Raw genomic sequence first — 18,924 nt, 5'->3', positions numbered from 1 at the left:
CAGTATTTGAGAAGAGAACTGCTTAAATTTTGCCAGAACTTCGAGTTAAGATTTTGGTACAGATAGCATTAATTGTTCAATTTTAAAACCAGTATTCTTAATTTATTACATTGGTATGCATGGCTGCTTCTTTTTGTTCCATGAAAATAAGACCTAATGCACTTAATATTGACATTGAATATTAACTAGGTTTGTTCTTTCAAAGCACAGTATGTGTTACCTTTTGTTTCTCAGCGTGTCTTGCACTCTAAAAATAGTTTTATTTAATGATTCCGTACTTGATAAACTTTCCAGTGAACCTTGGTCAGAGCAAACTTTGTCCCATTGCAAGAGAAAAAGAAGGAATTATTTCTGCTGATAGCTCTGGATGATAGTTATGCCATTTTTGAAGGTCGGCGTTCTATAGCATTTGCTCTGCTCAAAGACAAAAGAGTCCTTGGTAGATTTCTGTATGCATTGAAGAAAGATGCAAAGTGTTGTTCAATGTGTACATAGAAAAGGTAGAAATATCCTCTCCAAAAAAAAGAAGTTGGAAAAGTTTGCAGAAGCAGTGCTAATCTGAGAGGCTTCCCGGTGTGCTGGTGTTAGCAATGGAAGAACAAGGTTAGTGGGTGCTGGGCCTGCAGTAGGTTTACATCTTCGCTGCTTAACTTCATTCCCTGTATATATTGGTTGCAATTAATGCTTAAAGGCATAAAACGACAAGGCCTTCACTGGGCTGGACATCTGCCCTTGTCCCACCGATATCAAGTATCAAATCCCCATGGGGATTAGGGCTTTGGGTGGGTTGGGAGCCACACAGGCACCAGGCAGCTGTGCTGGTCTGTACTGTTATTAAAATGATAGATACTTTCAGAACGTGATTTATGTCTTCTGAGGGCAGTGTGTTCTTGGTGGTATTCCCTGTCTCACCTGCTGAAATGAGCTTTAGAACAGCCCTTTCCTTTCTCATGCTGGAAAAACATGAGCCATGTTCATGGCATTTTCCTAGAAGTTCGTTCCAAAAAGTATGAGGCAAAAGAACTTCTGTGGAAGATGCTCCTTGCAGAAATCTCTGGCTTAAGTGAAGAAATCTCTCTCTCGGAGGACTTGTCCCACAGGCTTTTAAATAGGCACTATGTATTTTCCTTGCAATTCTGTATGATTTCTAGATTGTTTCCTTGCTATCTTTAGAATACCCAAGAGATTCAGCCATGCAAGATTTAATACTTTGTTTTTATGAATGAGGCAGCAAAGCTTTTTGAGTGGGAAAGTCATTAGTAAAATGCAAATAGATATTTGACAACAGTGACTACAACAACAAGGCAAATGACAGAAAAATGTATCAGTTTTGATGACTGATGAAGAGTTTTGGAGTTGCAAGTTTCGCTATAGAAAATACAGATTCATTCCCTGGCTTTTTTCTGTATCTGAATTTCAAAAATGGAATAAAAACAATCCTTTGAAAACAAAATAGTAGTTTGAGTGGAATCACAGATCTATCAAAGCATATCTAAAAATAATCTTTTATAGCCTTTTAATTTTATACTGTTTATAAAGAATCCTGTGCTGCAAAACATCTGTTTTTCTGGTATACATAAGATTTTGTTAGATCTGCAAAAGTTCATTTAGATACCATCAGTATCTAATGTAAAAATTGCAAATTTATTTAGTTGTGAAACATAAATGGTAAAAGGAAATGTAAGGATTTTAACAATATTTGCTTGCACACTTTATTATCAAAAATACAATATGCAAACGTATTCATTATCTTTTAAACCGACCTCTGGTAACTGAAGCTTTTGCAGTCATCTCCGAGGTGAACATCTTTTTCCTTACTGTATTCCTTAACCTTTTTGTAGTTCACAGAGTAGGAGTCCATCCACTTAATGCCACATGTGGCACATAAGTCCACAATGGCAAGGAATTTTGCCCAAATTACAGGGATCATTTATTCTTTAGAGGCAGGCATGTATCCTTTAGCTACAAGTTGTTGGGTTTCTGTGGCAGTCTTGGACATCGTTGTTCGCTGCCCTTCTTACCCACCCAGGATCTGAGTTTTCAGGGCAAGTGCAAGTCAAGTCTTGTGTCATTTGAGCTGTTACATGGGACTGTGCAGCCTGTTCTCCAGCTCATGATGGTGCTTCTCTCAAGGTGTGTGATGCCTCCCAGCCTTTTGCAGCTCCTCTTAAATATGCTCGTGTTTCAAATGACAGAAAGTGCCTGTGTTTAAACAGATGAATCCTACTTTGCACCTTCCTTTCTAGTTAAGTAAACTGATATATGTGTAGAACTGGGTAAAAATGTGGTCTTTTAGCTTCCATGGGAAGTCATTAAATTGTGTGGAAGGGGAGGAAATACTCATAAGGCTGGAAAAAGAAAGCAAGAGAAGAATGTGCTGCTTCTACATTCTCTTCTTTTCTCGAGGGTTTGCTTATAAATTTTGCACTGAATAGTAAATAGAGAAAATGCATAGGATTGTTAGGAATGGGAGCCAGTTCCCTGACCTCCCTAATTGCAGCAGCATCCCTTCCCGAGTTGGTTTTGAAGTTCTGTGCTAATAAGGTTTTTAAATCTTTCATTCTATTTGCAATTACATCCAGGTTTTCAGCATACTGTAATGTTATTTCTGGAATACATTGACAGACAATATTTTTTTTAAATAAATATTTCTTAGATATTTTTGATAGCTTTAAGCTGTTATAGTTTACAAAAAAAAAAAGAGAAAAACATGAATGGTTACTTAGTAATATGCTCGGCTGAGCAATAATAAAAGAACAATTTGGTGAATGTGCCCTAGAATTACTGAGCAAATTTCCTGTTTAGCTCATTTAGCTAACTCACCTTCCTGTTCTTTTCCAGTGTTATTCAAGATAAATTTTGTGGTATCATCAATATTTCAGTGGAAGGGCTGCATGATGTTATGACTGAAGATCCTGAAACGGGGACATATAAAGAGTAAGTGGAAAATGTAATTAATTATATGTTTAACAGTAGTATTTCATACATAAAAGTATATATTTTTACACACATGCATACACACATATGTAGATACACATACACACACACACATATATGCATACAAAAGTGTTTACATCTTGACTTTAAGATATATTGTGGGCATCCAAGACACACGCACTTCTAAGGACTAAGGGATGGACTAGAGGATCTCCAGAGGTTCCTTCCAACTTCAACCACTCCATGGTCAGAGTTCTGCTTTCCCAAGAGTGAAAACTCTTCCTAAATGGCACAACTGTGTATACCCAGTGTACTCAATATGGCGTGGGATGATTGCATCCTATTCTACAAGAATCTTTCATCCCCTTCAGTTTTTCCACTTAATGTACCTCCTTCTGAGATTACGTTTTAGATTGATAAAAGCTAATCTGCAACAGGACGTACATCCTCAGGCAGTCTCATGAGGTGGGAACAGTTTTTATGGTAGCACTGGTAGGCAGGAGAGGCCAGACCCAGATTGCATGGTTGCCAGAATTGCACTGATTCATCTCCTGCTGCTTCCCAGAATCTTGGTGGTACTGCATTAAAGTTGAGGAAGTCAACAAGCACCGAATAATAAGACATTTCAAAGACAAAGATCTAAATCTTGCGTTTTCTCTGTAGTGATTACATAGTTTTAGAACTATAATAATTGGTTCTCCATCCCTTAGGAAAGCTGGTTGCACATGCAGGTCTCCAGGGAACAGTCTGCAGCTCCTGCTAAACCTGCAGTGGGACCCAGACCTGCCCATGAAAGTGCAGCTTGGCCCATGCCATAGTTTATTTTAATTACTTTTTTATTTTTTTTTACATTTTTACATTTAATTAATGAATATAGGTGATTGAATCCCAGAGCCTGGGAGTGTGCCCTGGCACTGATCTATTTACTGTTACAGACAATGCCATAGGGTCTGTTCTGTGTCTAAATGCATTGCTTGGCCAGCTCTTATGGCAAAGAATCTTCACAGAAAACAAATAAAACTTTGTCCCAGTTCATTTCATATTTTTAAGGTTGGAGTCCTGCAGAACTGGTCTCTGTATTTTTCCAAATTCTGAGTGTTGGTTTTTTTGCTTTATAAAATACAGGAATGCTGAGCCAAGAACACATTTCTGTTGACAGATGCTGAATGTGATGTTGAAAAATTCTGACATGTTACATATTTCACCATTATCTGAAAGTAAATAAAGTGGTGTGCGCTATTCTAGCTGTCCAGAAGAATGAATTTAAATTTGAACTCATTCCGGGGAAAAAAATAGTGCACAGTTCTGCTTATCATATCATCTAACTGCCTTAGTGGGGAGTCGTAAAGCACACATTTAGTGCAGAAAAATAAAGGCTGAAGCAGTGTATAAATGAGAAGGGGATGAATTCACATGTAGAAGGAAAATGAACTGCGCAGACTAAATGTCTGTGTTGGCCAGAGAATACTGGTACAAGCTGAACGTGCATATATTTAAGCTGGAAGTTGGAAGAAACTGCTCTAGTTAGGTCAATGACAGACTGGAACAATCTTTTCAAATACAAATCTGGTAATGCAGAGAAAACTCCAGAGACCTTTATCTCTGAGTAACTTTCACCTATGTCTTTCTGAAAGTTCAGTCGTACTTTTCCTTTTTTTCTTATTTTGAGTTATTCAGTAGGTAGAGAGAAGCCTCTGGAATCTAAACCAGTATTTTTCATAATTTCTTTGCATATCACCATGCATATTATCACTTATTAATTGGGCATAAAGTAAAAAAAAAAAAGAGAGAGAAATTTAAAACTTGTATCTCCTTAAGCAGATGAAGTGCAAAGGCACTTGAACTGTTGAAATTAACTTATTTCTTTTCACCTAAACATCTATTTCTCAATGTCTTGAAGATTTTTAGCATCAAAGATGAGGAGCAGTGATTATACCAGGCTTTCGAAATCCCCCCTTTTTTTTTCTCAGAGGAATGTGAGTGTAATGAGAAACCACTGCCAGTCTTTCTCATGTACACTTTGGGTTATGTGCCGTTACTTTATGATGATAAGATTCAGAGTGCTTGTTTTGCAGTTGCCTGGAAAGACTGAGAAATTCTAGTTAGGAAGAAGAGATTTTTTTTCTAATTTAACTTTTTAAGTCTATTTCTATGTGCAGAAATTTTAAGTTAGAATTTGATGCAAAATATATGTCTTTAACATATCTTTTCCTGACAATGATTTTTACTGAAAGATAAAAATGATTCTATCGAAAATGTTTTTTAACTTAGCCAAAATGTTACCATAGAAAATGATTCCATAGAAAATATATTTTAATGCCTTTTAAAATCTAAATCATTGTGTTTAATTCATTTACTTGAAATAATTATTTTAAAATTAATTTTTATTAAAAGGTATACACTACTCTTGAAATAGTGCACATTGAATTTTTATTTATTTTTTTAAAAAAAGACATAAATAGTAAATGCATTTCTTAAGGTAATTTAATGTTACAGATATTTAAGAGTATCCTAACTTTTGCGTTTCTCAGTGTGCCAGCTCTTCCTCAGCTGCTTGGATGAGAAAGCAAATTCTGCCCGTAAACACATTCATGTTTACAAGACTGATAAATATGCATGAAACCTAAAATCTGTCCTGTATGAAGGGAATCAAAATTAAATAGAACTTGAGAGAGTGACCAACCAAATGTCACTGAATTTTGCAAAGAATCTCTTTTCTTTGAATATGGGTTCTTCATTTAAAGAAAAAAAAAGTGACTAAAGCTGTTTTTACCACTTTAACTTGAAAAAAGAAATGCTATTTTGAATCATTAAACATGCATATCCTCTTCCTGTGATCAGATAGGCAGTATCAGGTACAGGAAGAGATTTTTCTTATGTGTATTTTTAACTTTTTTTTTTTTTTTTGCATGACAGGTTTTGTTTGTTTGTTTTACTCTTGCTTCTTTCCAATATTAAGATCTATTTGTCTTGCAGCAGCAACATTCATTTTAAAGGAGGTCATATGCTGTGTTTTCAATATAAACTCATAATGCTTTAAAAATTACATTATGTTCTTTGTCTTAATGATGCTTGAACCACTGCACTGCATAATTCAAATATATTCATTATAAAAAGAGTATTTCATTTTGCCAAGTGTAAATAAACTGCATTTTCAGTATAATTGAATTGCTGCTGTGTAGTCAGCCTCTCAGAGATGTTTAGTTCTGAATTCAAGCCAGAGTATATTAATGTATAAAAGTCAGGATATTGGCAAGCTTTTCAACTGGACACAGCTTATATAACCAACCCTGGGGCAGTGTTTTCTTCTACTTTAACTGAAATACCAGCCTGCAGTACTTACTAAAGAGAAGTTTATTCACCCTTGTCAGTATACCAGTTGTTTTCCCTGTACTGTGTAACTCAAGAATTAAAAAAAAAAAACAAAAACAAAAACAAAAAAACTTCAGTTATACTTTAAAGTCTCTTAAATCCTTCTGGCATCCTGGTTTTTGCTCTGCTGTAACAAGCTTATCTTAAACTTCAAAAATGAGGAAAAGCTTGAGGTTTTGCAACTGCTGTTGAAGCAATTTGTTCTTTGTCGTAGCTTAGCATAATTAAACATGACTTTGGGGTTCACCTGTGATAGGTAAAACTTAGTGACTTTTTGTTTGCTTTACAGATACTCTTGGAATATTGCAACATTAAGCAATTTTTAAGCTCTTGTAAAGCTCCATATTTTTAACAGATATTATAACATGCCATATGTGTTCCTCTTTTTCATTTGTTTGCTTATCTGAAATTGTGCTCTATATCTCCCTGGAAAAATAAGGTTCTTAGTTCACTCTTTCACTTATATAACAAATCACTTTTTGTCAAATGCATATCAATTGAGATGTTTACAAAATTCACAATCCTGACAAAATCCTCCTATCATGAGTAGGATTTTAATCATCAGCTTACATTCCAACCTTATAAACAATGATTCTTACCTTGCAGTTACACATCTGAAGCATCTAAATTTTACTTATAAGACTTTTTTTTGTGTTAACAGACTGAAGTTCCTGCATAGTAGTGGCAAACTGAATCTCTCTGGTTAGTGAATTTACATGGAAAGGCCCTTTTTTTTGATGTACATAATGTACATTATATATATATATATATTAAAATCTATTTTCAAGCAGACATATTTTTTTTGAAAAGGAAGCTATCTTAATATAATTGAAATTATAAAAAGGCCCAGTGTATGTTAGAAGAAGTGCTAGAAACCTTTTGGCAATATATTAGGTACTATCAGGAAAAATTCCATACATAAATTCCTGTCTTTTGCCTGACAAAATTGTAATCGTTATTGTAATAAAAATAGCCTATTGTTAAAAGCAGTGCTGGTTTATAAACAAAATGTGTGGTACACACACGTTTGCTACTTCCTGAGGAGCCCAGACATGAATTATATTGCTTTCCTGTCCACCAGCATTGTCACTCCCAAACTACAAGAGTTTATACGTTTCTAAATTTCCACTGAAAAAAAAGGAGGCAAAATTTGATAGCAGCCCTCCCAGATTCTCACAAATATGTGGTAGCTCACCCATCAGCTTGTTGGTGCTGTTTGTTGACCTATTTTTTGGTATTTTGGGAGTGTCATATAAGATGTGGGGAAGTGCTAAGGTTATTACATGGGTCATATAGTGCTAGGTGACACAGGACACGTCTACATTTCTCTAGGGTAACTGCTCTCAGAAAAACTGACCTGGTAACAGAGGTTGTCTGTCCTGCATCAACTCTTTCCCCTAGGTTATTTAAAGTGCTTTAAAAATATTTTTAATTATAGTGTGCATTTAATCTATTTTTATTCCCATTTTTAGCTGCATGTTGATGTCTCATTTTGAAGAGCCCAAAGTTACTGAAGATGAGGAACCTCCCACAGAGCAAGATAAAAGGAAGAAAATGGTACGTTTTTGATCTGTTGTTCAGTTTTAGAACTGATTATATGATTCACTCTTGTCAGCCTAATTTTTTTTGTCTAATTTTTTGACTTTGGCTTTGGTTATTCTGTTGTTCTTGGGAAAATTCACCTCTTGATTCAAAAGTTCTGATGAGAACCTCCAGTCCCAAATACATTTTTGCATTCCTTTTGATTTTTCGGAAATGCTGCCAAAGGAAACATTCACAAAAATTGAATGTTTTAATACTAAAGATAAGGGTATAAAAATAAGGGTTTGTTTTGAGAAATTTAGGGAAGTAAACACGCTGAAATTTCATGATAAGCCAAGTTTTCAGTTCTCCTATTTCTTTTGAAAACAAGAAAACTGTTTTGAAAACAGCACAATTGCTTTATTAGATTGATTAGGTGTGTTATTGAGCATCTGTTGATTTATATATTTGCCTAAAATATTTTTCTAATATAAAGAACACTTACCAAGGTGCATAGATTTAGACATATCTGCATTAAGAACCCTGACTATTAGGTGTTTTTCTTACCTAAGTGTGAATGTTTTGTCATACAAGCTATTTTTGTGTTAAGAGAAAATGTTTCCTTGCATTTTGGTAATTTTCATGGAAAAATGCAGTGTGCAAACGCTGTGGCATAAGTGGAGTCTAAACAATTTGTCATTGGATAATGTCAGAAAATGGAATCATCCAATTCAGTCGATTTATGTAATCCCCTCATTCGCATTTGTTTTAATTGATTAATCTGTATCCAAAGGAAGACTTCTGGAGTCTTCTTTAGTAGTTCTCCTTAGCTGTAGGACAAGAGGAGAGCTTGAAAGATTTTTAGCTCTTTGTTTCGTCTTATATTTTTAAGCTTTTGTGTGCTTTTCATTTGTTTTTATGTTTTTCTAAATTATTAATAGCTTGTTTAAGTTAAACTCTTGCATATACTGCTGCTCTTTGTGGTGTCTTGGGAGAAATTCCTAGTGTTTTGAAACTTCTAATTTAAAATAGTTGTGTGTGTATATATGTATATGTATGTATGAGCATTATTTTCTTTGAACCTTAAAAACTTGTTAATTATTTCAAGATTTATATTACTTTTTAAAGAATGATCACAAGCATCTGTAGGCCCTGTTATATTTGAATTTTCTTCTGAGCTGTGGTCTTAAATGAAATTTGCAGCATTTCTTACAGAATTAGAATATTTATTCTCAGCCTGACTTTGGATAATCTCTTGAGAATCAAGGCACTTCCCCCCCCCCCAAAGCCAGCATCATTTTTCCCTGTTAAATGGTCCGTTGCACCAGTTTAATACACAGTCACAGTAAAGGAGCTGTTCTGTTTGGGGGCCACATGTAAAGCTCAGTTATTGTCCGTGTTGTTTTTGTTTCTGACTTGAGAAATGGCTCTGCTTTGGTGCTGGTGAAGCCAGAACCATTGAGGGCATGAGTAGGCAGCCTTGTATTTAGTATAAAAACCTTGCCCTGGGCCATATCACTTGCCTTCCTATTTTCTTTTTCAGCTGTTGCATTCACCATTTTCTTAATTCTTTGTGTGACATTTCTCACGGATGTTGCACACTCTAATTGATATAAACATCTACAGTAAAGTACTTCTGAACCAGCTGAAATTACTAGATAGGAAATTTGTCCTGTTGCAGAAACTGAGACAGGTGTTTGCTTGTAAATGGTTCTGATCATTCTGGTAGCAGTAGTAGAACTGTCAAAGATTAGCTAGGCTTGTTTATCGTGCTCTACAAGCACGACCAGTATTTGTTTGTTTTTAATGATTGAAAAGACCATCCCACCCCTCTGTACTAGCAGTTTTGTTCTCTCTGTTAAGAGTATGAGCATTCAGGCAGTCCATTTGACGCTTAGAACAATGTCAGGAGCAGATACGTCTGAAATGAGGTCTGAATGTCGGGATATGTCTGATGTGTCTGAAAACAGACACTTGTGGTGATGAGTAGGTGTCTACCCTCATAGGTGCTCTTAATGCTAAGTCAGCAGTTGGAAGGGCTTGGAGTTTAAACCTCTTAAAACCATAAGGAAGAGCTGAATTTTAGTAACTTCAGTATCACTGTTGAAAAGGGAGCTAAGCTTTTGCAGCTCTATATTTGAAACTGGGAAGGTAAAAATGAAGTGATGATTTTATCTAATGCTTAGATTAAAAATATCATTTAAACTTGAATCATCATGCTGGGACTGTTCTAAATAAAGCTGTGTAAGTTCGGAGGGTTTCTTTTTTTTGCTTTTTTCACATACTATGGAAAATATGAGTCCTTATATATCTTGAAGCAAATGCGTTGATAGTTATAAGCCAAATGACTAAATTCTGTTAGTGTGACTTATTAAAAGCAATACTTTTACAGTATAAGCATTAAGCATAAAAAATACAGCTGTGTATTTTTTGGTATAATTTCCGTGTAGCTTATCTAAAACTGAGCCACAGCTCTAACCTAAGGCCCATTGATACCTATGAAAAAACTTGATATTAGTAGGTTTTTGCATCATTTGGTTCCATTGTGTAATCTAACCTAAAAATAAAAGATAGATTTCTTAAATGATTTTTTCAACCTTTCCAAAAGTATCACAATTGCAAGATACTTGCTATCACACTAAATACAATCTTATGCCCATTATTCTTGTTCCCTCTTTAGTATCAAAATAACTATGTTTAAATTGAAGAGTGTCTCTTTCAGCACCTCCAGAAGTCTATCTGTCTCTTTTCTCTCTCTCTCCCTTTTGACTTCAGGAGGTATTTATTATTTGCTCTAATATTTTCCATACCATTATGCTCTCCTTGTAGTGATTAAATCACCATTTTAGTGCTGGGTAATACATGTCTTTGTGTTGGAAATTCTGTGATTTGGACATTAACATTGTATCTTTCAACAACACTGCCTTTAAATGCCCTTTACGTAAACTCAAAGTTTTGAAAATAGATTACATTATTCAGAAAGAAAAATTCCTCTTTTGGAGAGAAAAAAAGAAAAAGAATCTTTCTGTAAAGATGATGAAATGCAACAGTAATAAGCATCAATATAAAACTTAAATATGTAAATGCTGCTACAACTAGCATAGGTGTTAGTAACCATGTTTTTAATATATAGGATTGGAAAGCTGTGTTCATGAAAAAGTGGTGGAGATTAGAAATGCTGCTGAAATTGTTCAGGGCAGTCGAAACACTCAACTGTGTTCTTGAAATACTCAGTGACTTTATGATATGACAACAGAAGATGGCAAATGTCAATAAATGCAAAGTAATGCACGTGGTGGGAGGAAAACTGCCCTGCTATATTTACATAGTAATGGGATCCAAATTAGCTGTTACACTTGAGAAAATCATTCTGGAGTCATTGCAGATTGTGCTCTGAAAATGTTAGCGATTGTCACAAGGACACGATAGTAGGGAATATAAGGAAAGGAAGTGAGAAACAAAAGCGATACTCTGCTAGAAACATCCATAGTGTTTCCCCAATCAGTACTGCAACCAGTTCTACAGCAAAAGAAAGGACAGAGCTGGACAAGTTAGACATTTGCTAAGATTTCCATGATTTCCATACAAGGTGAGGCTAAAAGAGGTTCCCATATTTCCTTAAGGTTTTCTGAGTGAAGTATGCTCACTAAACTGGGTGCATCCTTCTCATATTTATTGTACATGTAAAGATCAAGTGGACTTTATCTGTGCTTGTTGACATATCTAGAAATTTGGCTGTGCTGAGGTTTGTGGCACTTGCATTCAGATTGAGCTATCAAAAATGGAAATTCCAGAGACAGAAGTTTAGGTGGTTGGTTTTTAATGCACTTGTGAATCCACACAATCTGCATGAGAGATCTCTAAGGACAGAGGAGGAGGAGAACACAGCTATACATCTAAATAGGTATAAGGTATATACCTTATCTGAATTTCCATCTTTAGTATGGAAGGTAAAAGACTGTAGAATTATGAACTGAATGGCAAAGGCAAATGAACATCCTATAACAAATTTCTGTGCCGAGACAGGTTTAAAGCAAACAAAAGGAATTACTTTTTTAATGCAGCATGTAATTGAATTGTTGAATTTATGACTGCAGGCTATTTTGAAGCCTGTAAATCTAGTTCTTAATCAATGTAGACAATTCAAGGAGGATGGATATGTTGATGACTCTTAAAGTTCAATAATCCAGCTGCACCTTTTGGCTCATGAGGATTTCAGTGTTGACTTCAGAAAGTTTGAAAGGGAGAATGACTCTGTTCGTGCTGCTTCCCAACTACCTGAGGTTGGGGATAAAGGATATTGTAGACTCCAGGTCTCACCTGTACAGCTGTTCTTACATGGTGCTGCAAGAAGAAAAATGAGATAAATGATTGACCGAAGGTCATCATTTCAGACGTGAAGTAATGAAAGTTGCTGCTTGCCAGGAAAATAGGTACTCTGATTTCATACATTGGCTAGAGCACTGTACTGCTTTTTGAATCCTTGTTACTCCCAATTAAACTGATGTTCTAGTCATTATTTTAGTTCATAAACAATCAAAAAAATTATTGTAAAGATTATGCTCTTTATCATTCCTAGTCCATCTTTTTTCTTTTTCTTTGTTTTTGAAATGAAGAGTTTTGAAAGTAATTACCAACTTCTTACCCTGTAAAATATACGGGATCTCAGTTAAGCATTTCACAACTGAATTAGTTCTGCTTTCAAAAGTCAGACTAAATATTCTTCATGTTAGCCTATCCTCATGTATTTATTATGTGGTAATTAATTAGGAAGTCATTCACAGGACCTGTCACCTCCAGGTCTCAAAAGACAAAAACCTCCTGAGATAGAATTTTTGATAAAATATTACTATTAAGTGCTATTTCCTGAGACTTACATTGAATGATCGGTCTCCTTATCCACAGTATAAACTATGTAAAGTAGAACCTTAAAATTAAGGATCAATAGAAGTTGGCAGCAGCCAAGTTGGGCAGCCAATCTGTCTGGAAAACAGTAAACCTGACATGGACACTGTGCATTTTATAACCTGAAAACTTGAAAATAGGTATTTTTTGCTCTTCTCAAGCTCAGGTGTATTTCAGTGGAAAATTGTGCTCATAGGACTGCAGAATGCATACACATCTGTAAACAGGTGGTCCCTGATTCAGTGTTTACAAACTGAATCATCAATGTTCGTTTTTATGTGGTTGTGTTGCATGCTGTACTGATGTCAGATGTCCAGCACTTAGCAAGCTTTTTCCCTTAAAATCAAATACAATAGCTTGAAAATGTCTTTAGGGCCATCTCTTAAACCAGTTAATAGTCTAATTTTGCCATAAAATGAAAATAGTCCATGGACGAATTACTGGCCTCTGTTAAGGTCATAGGACTTTGAAAAAACATACATTGATCTCTACCTTCAGGCCTAAGTGGAATTTTCTTGCATTCAGGGGGCAGCTGAGGCAGCTTTTTCTGGCATGTTTAAATGTTTTAAGTTTTTAAGTCTTTTCCCCTCTAATGCAGTAGCATTGCCTGAAAGTCCCATTTAGCTTAAAGACACTAACGAGGTGCTGCTGGTGCCAGCAAGTGTTAATTGTGCTGCCAAGCTCCCTGCTGGCCTGCAGCATTGCTGTCCTCAACTGCTGGGCTGCGTTTGCGCTTGTGATAATAAACTAAAGTGATTTTTGTTAGTTTTCCACTTCTTCTGATAGTAGAAGCTTTGCCCTATAGTACATTTTTTCAGTTACCACCATCTGTAATGGGAAGCCACATGGAAAATTACTAGCTGCATCAAAATACTGTGAAAAAGAAAGTTCAGAGTTAGAATGGTTCTGAAGTCAAAGCAGTTATGTGCCAAAGTCGCATGGCATAGAGTGGCCTGTGCTTGTAATAACATTCTGCACCATCCAAACCTAGCAACTGAGTTAAGAAAGAAATATTAACTTTGAATTCTGTGTTATTGAAGAGTTTCTCATCTTTCTCATATTGGTTATTTTTCTGGATTAATTGCTCCTCAGTCATATTGCACAGATTTTTTCAGAAGAATTTGGAGAAATGCGTAGCCATCAACCATGATACATGTTTTTTTATTACAAGAAGTGCTCAGACTTGAAGTTCCAGGGTGAGCTGTAAGTAAGCAAGCATTAAAACTCTTGAATGTGGAGACAAGTCACTTCTGTTCAGAACTCAAAGGTGATCGTGTGGGTGCTTGCGGGCATAGTGGAGTCTAGCAGCTGGTTACCATTGGGATTTGAGAAGCTGAGGCTGAAGCTGAGTGAAATAGAGCCCTGTTTATCACTACAGGACAGAGGTTTTATCCAAATTCTGTTTGTTCTTGTAGGCAGCAGAGGAGCATACACAAATACGGAATTGCAGAGTACAGTTTGCTTTGATAGAGTAGACGGGTGATATTTTCAAGCAAATTGTTTTGAATTTGCTAATAGTAATACTGAATGCTTTAAGTGACTCTACCATAAAACTTTAAATAGTCATATATTGTTAACTGAAAATGTAAAGTAGTTGGTTTTGGGGTAAAAAGAGTGGCTTTTTGGAGCTGTGAGCTGAGGTGACTGTGGTGGGTGCCACTGGTCCAGCCTCGGGGCGTCAGGCAGGGTCACAAGCACGGGGATGCTTTTCTGCACAGGTGATGCTGAGCTTGCTGCGCAGGATTTCCTGCAGTAATTCTGTGAAACTTACTGGGATAACAGATAAAACAGAAATATGGCATGTTTCCCAGATGATAATGGTGCTTTAGTAAACGCAGACTGTTCTCAAGTTGGTTCTTTCTATACCCAGCAAGATGGTCTTTTTTTTGCCCTATAGATCCACGAGAGCAAAATTGCAAGAGGATAAAGGTAACCTTGGCAGTAACTACTGATGACAGTAGTGGTAGCTTAGATTTTTGTTAGCTCCTTTGAGCATGAAAGGCCGGTTCAAAATTTAGAGAGAAAAATGTATTTACTGAGGGGAAAAAAAATACCATTAAAATGCTAAACTATTATCACAATTAAATCCCTTTGCAAAAGACTGTAGTGTTAAATAATAAAAAAGATGATATTTTGCCTTTGAAATGTAAAATAGCTGGGGAGTAGAAAAGAGTGAAGGATCAAAGGCTAAGATGATGATATTAGGAATACTGAGAGGATGATTAAGAGATTTACGGTATAAAAGGTGACTATAATATGAAGGAAGGAAGAATTTGCAATCACTGAGAGGGTACTAAAAAGTAGTCTGCTTATTCACTGCACTTGTTCATAAGAAATATACCTATAATTTCTTTTTTGTGGCAATTACAGTGATTTTCTTTCTTTTATTTTTGCTCTAGCTTTCTTTGCTTTTAGTTATATCTGAAGTAATAGAAGTCTAACATAAGTGTTTGTCTTATTTGTTCAGTCAATAAATCTTACTTCTTTTGACTGACATATTTTTTTTAAAAAATCTGAAAATGTAGTATCTCCCACTCCATGTTAAATCATATCTAAATTATTCATGTTTTATTATACCAGAAGGTAAAAGAATGAAAATGTGTCAAAAATGTGCAGTGTGTGTTTGTTTCCTTGGAAGAATTTATTATTATTTTACAAATTTATCCATGAATGTTTGAAAAATGATGTAACTCACATCATGAGTGAACTACTCTTGCTGCTGCTAAATAGAAATTTAAGTCTTTGGCTTAGGTGCTGGACAGCTGATATTTTCATTGATGGTTTGTCTATTTGAATCCATGTGTCAGTCCAGGAAGCTTAATGAATAAGGCATACTCCCTATATTGCATTCCCACTTAATATAAGCTCTGTGATGCTGATTGTTTTTCCATGACCTCCAGTCAGAGAAGAATTTAATGCCTTATTTCTTAACTCAGATCCAACCCAACGAGGGAATTGACGATCTAAAAAAAAATGTAGATATTAGTTGAACGTATTAAAATTCAGAGCCATTTATCCACAGCAGAAATTCTTCATTGTTTACATAGTGGCTGATAAGATAATACTAATAATGCAGTAAGATTGTGTCATAGATGAAAAGTGAAGTAGGAATGAGCAGATACAGAGGACGTTGTGCAGGTTGAAAAGGCTCCTTTGGAGGTAGCAGTGCAGCCCAGTATTACAAACTTGGAAGAGTCTCCTATTTCACTGGCCTTTGAGGTTTAGGTGATGGTTTGATTTGATCCAGATTTGATTACGTCTTTGTGCATCAGGAAAAATCATTTTAACCGGTATTGTTTAATGGTTAGAGAACAGACCTGAAATTCTCAATAAAATGGCTTTTTATTTCCAGCTGTTTCTGCTTGTCATACGAATTTAAAGCAGTTCAGCTTTTTTTTTTATTCCATCCTTTGTTTCCTTATTAGTATAATCAAATTGATTATACCTTATGAAAACTTCTGAAGTGCTTCACATGGTAGCATCTGAGGGGCTTCATAGGAATGATAGAAAATTAGCAAAGAAGCTTTGAAATCTCTTTATCTTGTCAAACAGCAAACTCTTCCAGCAGCTTGGATCTGTGATTTGAGCGCGGTTCTTTCAAGTGCTTTGAAACTACCATCTGTTTCTCCTCTTGGAGTTAAATTTGATCTTTGCTTTGTGAGAATTTCTTCGCTAAAATCTTTGTTTCTGTGGCTCAGGTTATAAAAGTGATGAGTAAGTCGCAGACTACGCAGACTATTTTTTTACTGTGTTGTTTATTTTCTCTCTTATCTGTTCCCACAGCTTGCATTGAAGGACCCTGTGCACACTGTGTCACTGCAGCAGTTCATCTATGAGAAGCTAAAGGCACAGCAGGAATTACTGGGAGAACAAGGATTTCATGCGCTTATGGAAACTGTCGATACAGAAATAGTTGCACAACTACAAGAATTTTTACAAGGCTTCTAAATAAAAAGCAACAAGATTTTTTTTTTATGTCAAGTTCCCTTTCAGAAATACAAAAAAAAAAAAAAAAAAAACCTTCAGCCTTTCTTCATGTATGGGAGAGCCTACTGAAGGCTGAAAATAACTTGTTAAAAAAAAATTCTTGAATATGCTTTTTTTTCTCACTGTAAGGTTGAAAGAATAAATGTAAATTGGCTCCTGACTAGAGTTTACAAACTTGTTTCATGAGTGTGTGATTTTCTGTGTATGAAAGCATGGTGGATTTGGAAAAGCAAATATGTTTAATTTCTTTTTTTGGCTTCCTTTATTGTTGATGGAAAAGAGAAAGGTTTTGACTTTGTTACATACTCGTAACATTGAAAAGTGGAAGCTGATTTCTGGATTTTTTTTTGTAGTGGTTACATCTAGCTTTTCCTGTCTTTTTTATTTGTTTGTTTTATTTTGTTTTCCAGATGGTTAAGGGAATTATAACAGCATTAAACATTAAATTTCATGTTAAATGCTACACACACACACACACACACACACACACACACACACAAAAATCTGTGTATACCTAAGATTCCTAGACTTAAGGAGGTGAAAGACATTTTTCCTTTCAAAAGAATGAATTCCCATGTATGATTTTTCGCTGAAACTGATAAAGTGCAAGTATACTGTAGATGTTTAAGATATCAGCCTTGGTAGAAGCTGGATTTAGGATATAGTTACTCGTGAGTAAATGTCCTTTTCCTAAGATAAGAATACCTTCCTAAACCTATTTTGTGTGTTTGATTTTAGAGCAGACTCTGAGGGATGTAAAAAGGATAAGTGACTTGGGAAAAATGTTGGAAAAATCTTGAGGACCGTTGGTAATTCAAAGAAATGATTTGTCTCATCCTTCATGATTGTCTTTGTTCCTTAGCAGAAAAACAATATATATATGTTGAAAGGAAGGTGAACGAGGGAAAAGTTATGCTTACCTGGTTCTGTGCTTGCAGGTCTAGTTTTATCTTCTGAAAACTTGGATATCAAAATGCACACTACAGTCTTATTGTAGATGATTCCAGAAAGACAAATAGTGAAATGTCAGTTAGGCTTTCTAAAGATACCTCACTTCTGACTTAATTCTCATACTGTTTCTGCAGTATGTAAAGCTACCTGTAATTTAGGGAGTGATGCCCTCACCTTTTTGGACCTATAAGGAATGATTGTGCCGTCATATAGAGTAAGTCATTATAACTCTTTGTGGCCTTGATTTATTTTTTCCTCTGTGCTTTAAGATTAACTAAAAGCTTCTTTGCATGAATTAAACTTCACACCATTAATATTTTGCTTATTCTAAAATGCATTAAATAGAGTATTTTAAGTAGGCCTTCCAAGATTATTTTCTGTAGAGTAAATATTGCCTTTAATTTGATAAAGATGTACAAAAACATGTAAAGTTGGACATTACACAAAATGCCTGTCTGGGCTTTCAGCTTTAGTTACTGGAGCAACAATATTATTATAGGTTGATTTTAACTATAGTTCTAAAGTTGAAAAGAATGTCTTGTCTTTCCATCCATCAGTTAATTTATAGTTTTTAGTGCTGAGTTATACAGAAAACTGCTGGCCACCCTAAACTTCTGTTGTTGCTATTAAACTAGCTTTATTAATGCTTTGTTATGTTTTTTTAATTATTTTTTGATATGGAGTTTTATTATCAAAGTACCACTTCTGTGATTCTCAGCGTATGGTTTTCTGTTCCAGGCAGTGATCTTTGTACCATAACTGGCTTTTGGGGTGTTTCACAAAACTGTGGCATACGTTGAGATTTTTGGAGGAGCTTGGTTAAGAGGAAGGAGTATCTTCTGATCCAGCAACATAATTCAGCATCATAGTCAGATGCCTTGATATTTTATGCCTTGGATGCCTTGGTATTTTATGCCTGTCCTTCCTAGTACCCTTTCTTGATTCTACACCGTACAAGTATCAAAGATTAAGGAATGCAGGTAAAATTGTGAACAGAAATCCTTCTTCCTGAGATAAGATCATTTTATTGATCTCAGAGGAAAAATGATTGTAATGCTGTTTTTTTGAACAAGTGTTAGAGAATACCAATGTGTGAGTATATTTATGAAGATGAAGGTTTTTATCAGCAATTTATTTCTCTATACAAAAAAAAGTCTTGCTTTCTTCACTTCCTTTTATCTCAGCTTTTAGTTGTCTTAACACAGAGAGAAATGTACCAGAGGTAAACAAGTAGTTAATTCCAATTAATTC

At 35.3% G+C, this 18,924-nt stretch overlaps 1 protein-coding gene across 1 annotated transcript in view; it reads left to right on the top strand.

Moving 5' to 3' along the window:
* The window catches only part of IPO11 (importin 11), a 69,464-nt gene extending 52,756 nt beyond the window's left edge, over window positions 1-16,708 (top strand). The window contains exons 29-31 of the mRNA XM_026037041.1: window positions 2,842-2,937; window positions 7,782-7,866; window positions 16,519-16,708. Of these exons, the coding sequence (XP_025892826.1) occupies window positions 2,842-2,937; window positions 7,782-7,866; window positions 16,519-16,683 (346 nt within the window). The 3' untranslated portion in view covers window positions 16,684-16,708. The remainder of the gene's footprint in view (window positions 1-2,841; window positions 2,938-7,781; window positions 7,867-16,518) is intronic.
* The last annotated feature ends 2,216 nt before the right edge of the window (window positions 16,709-18,924 follow it).

Source organism: Nothoprocta perdicaria, unplaced genomic scaffold (assembly GCF_003342845.1).
Source record: "Nothoprocta perdicaria isolate Ctin4 unplaced genomic scaffold, notPer1 scaffold_1, whole genome shotgun sequence".
In the NCBI taxonomy this organism is placed as follows: Eukaryota; Metazoa; Chordata; class Aves; order Tinamiformes; family Tinamidae; genus Nothoprocta; species Nothoprocta perdicaria.
This window is presented reverse-complemented; position numbering and strand designations above follow the sequence as displayed.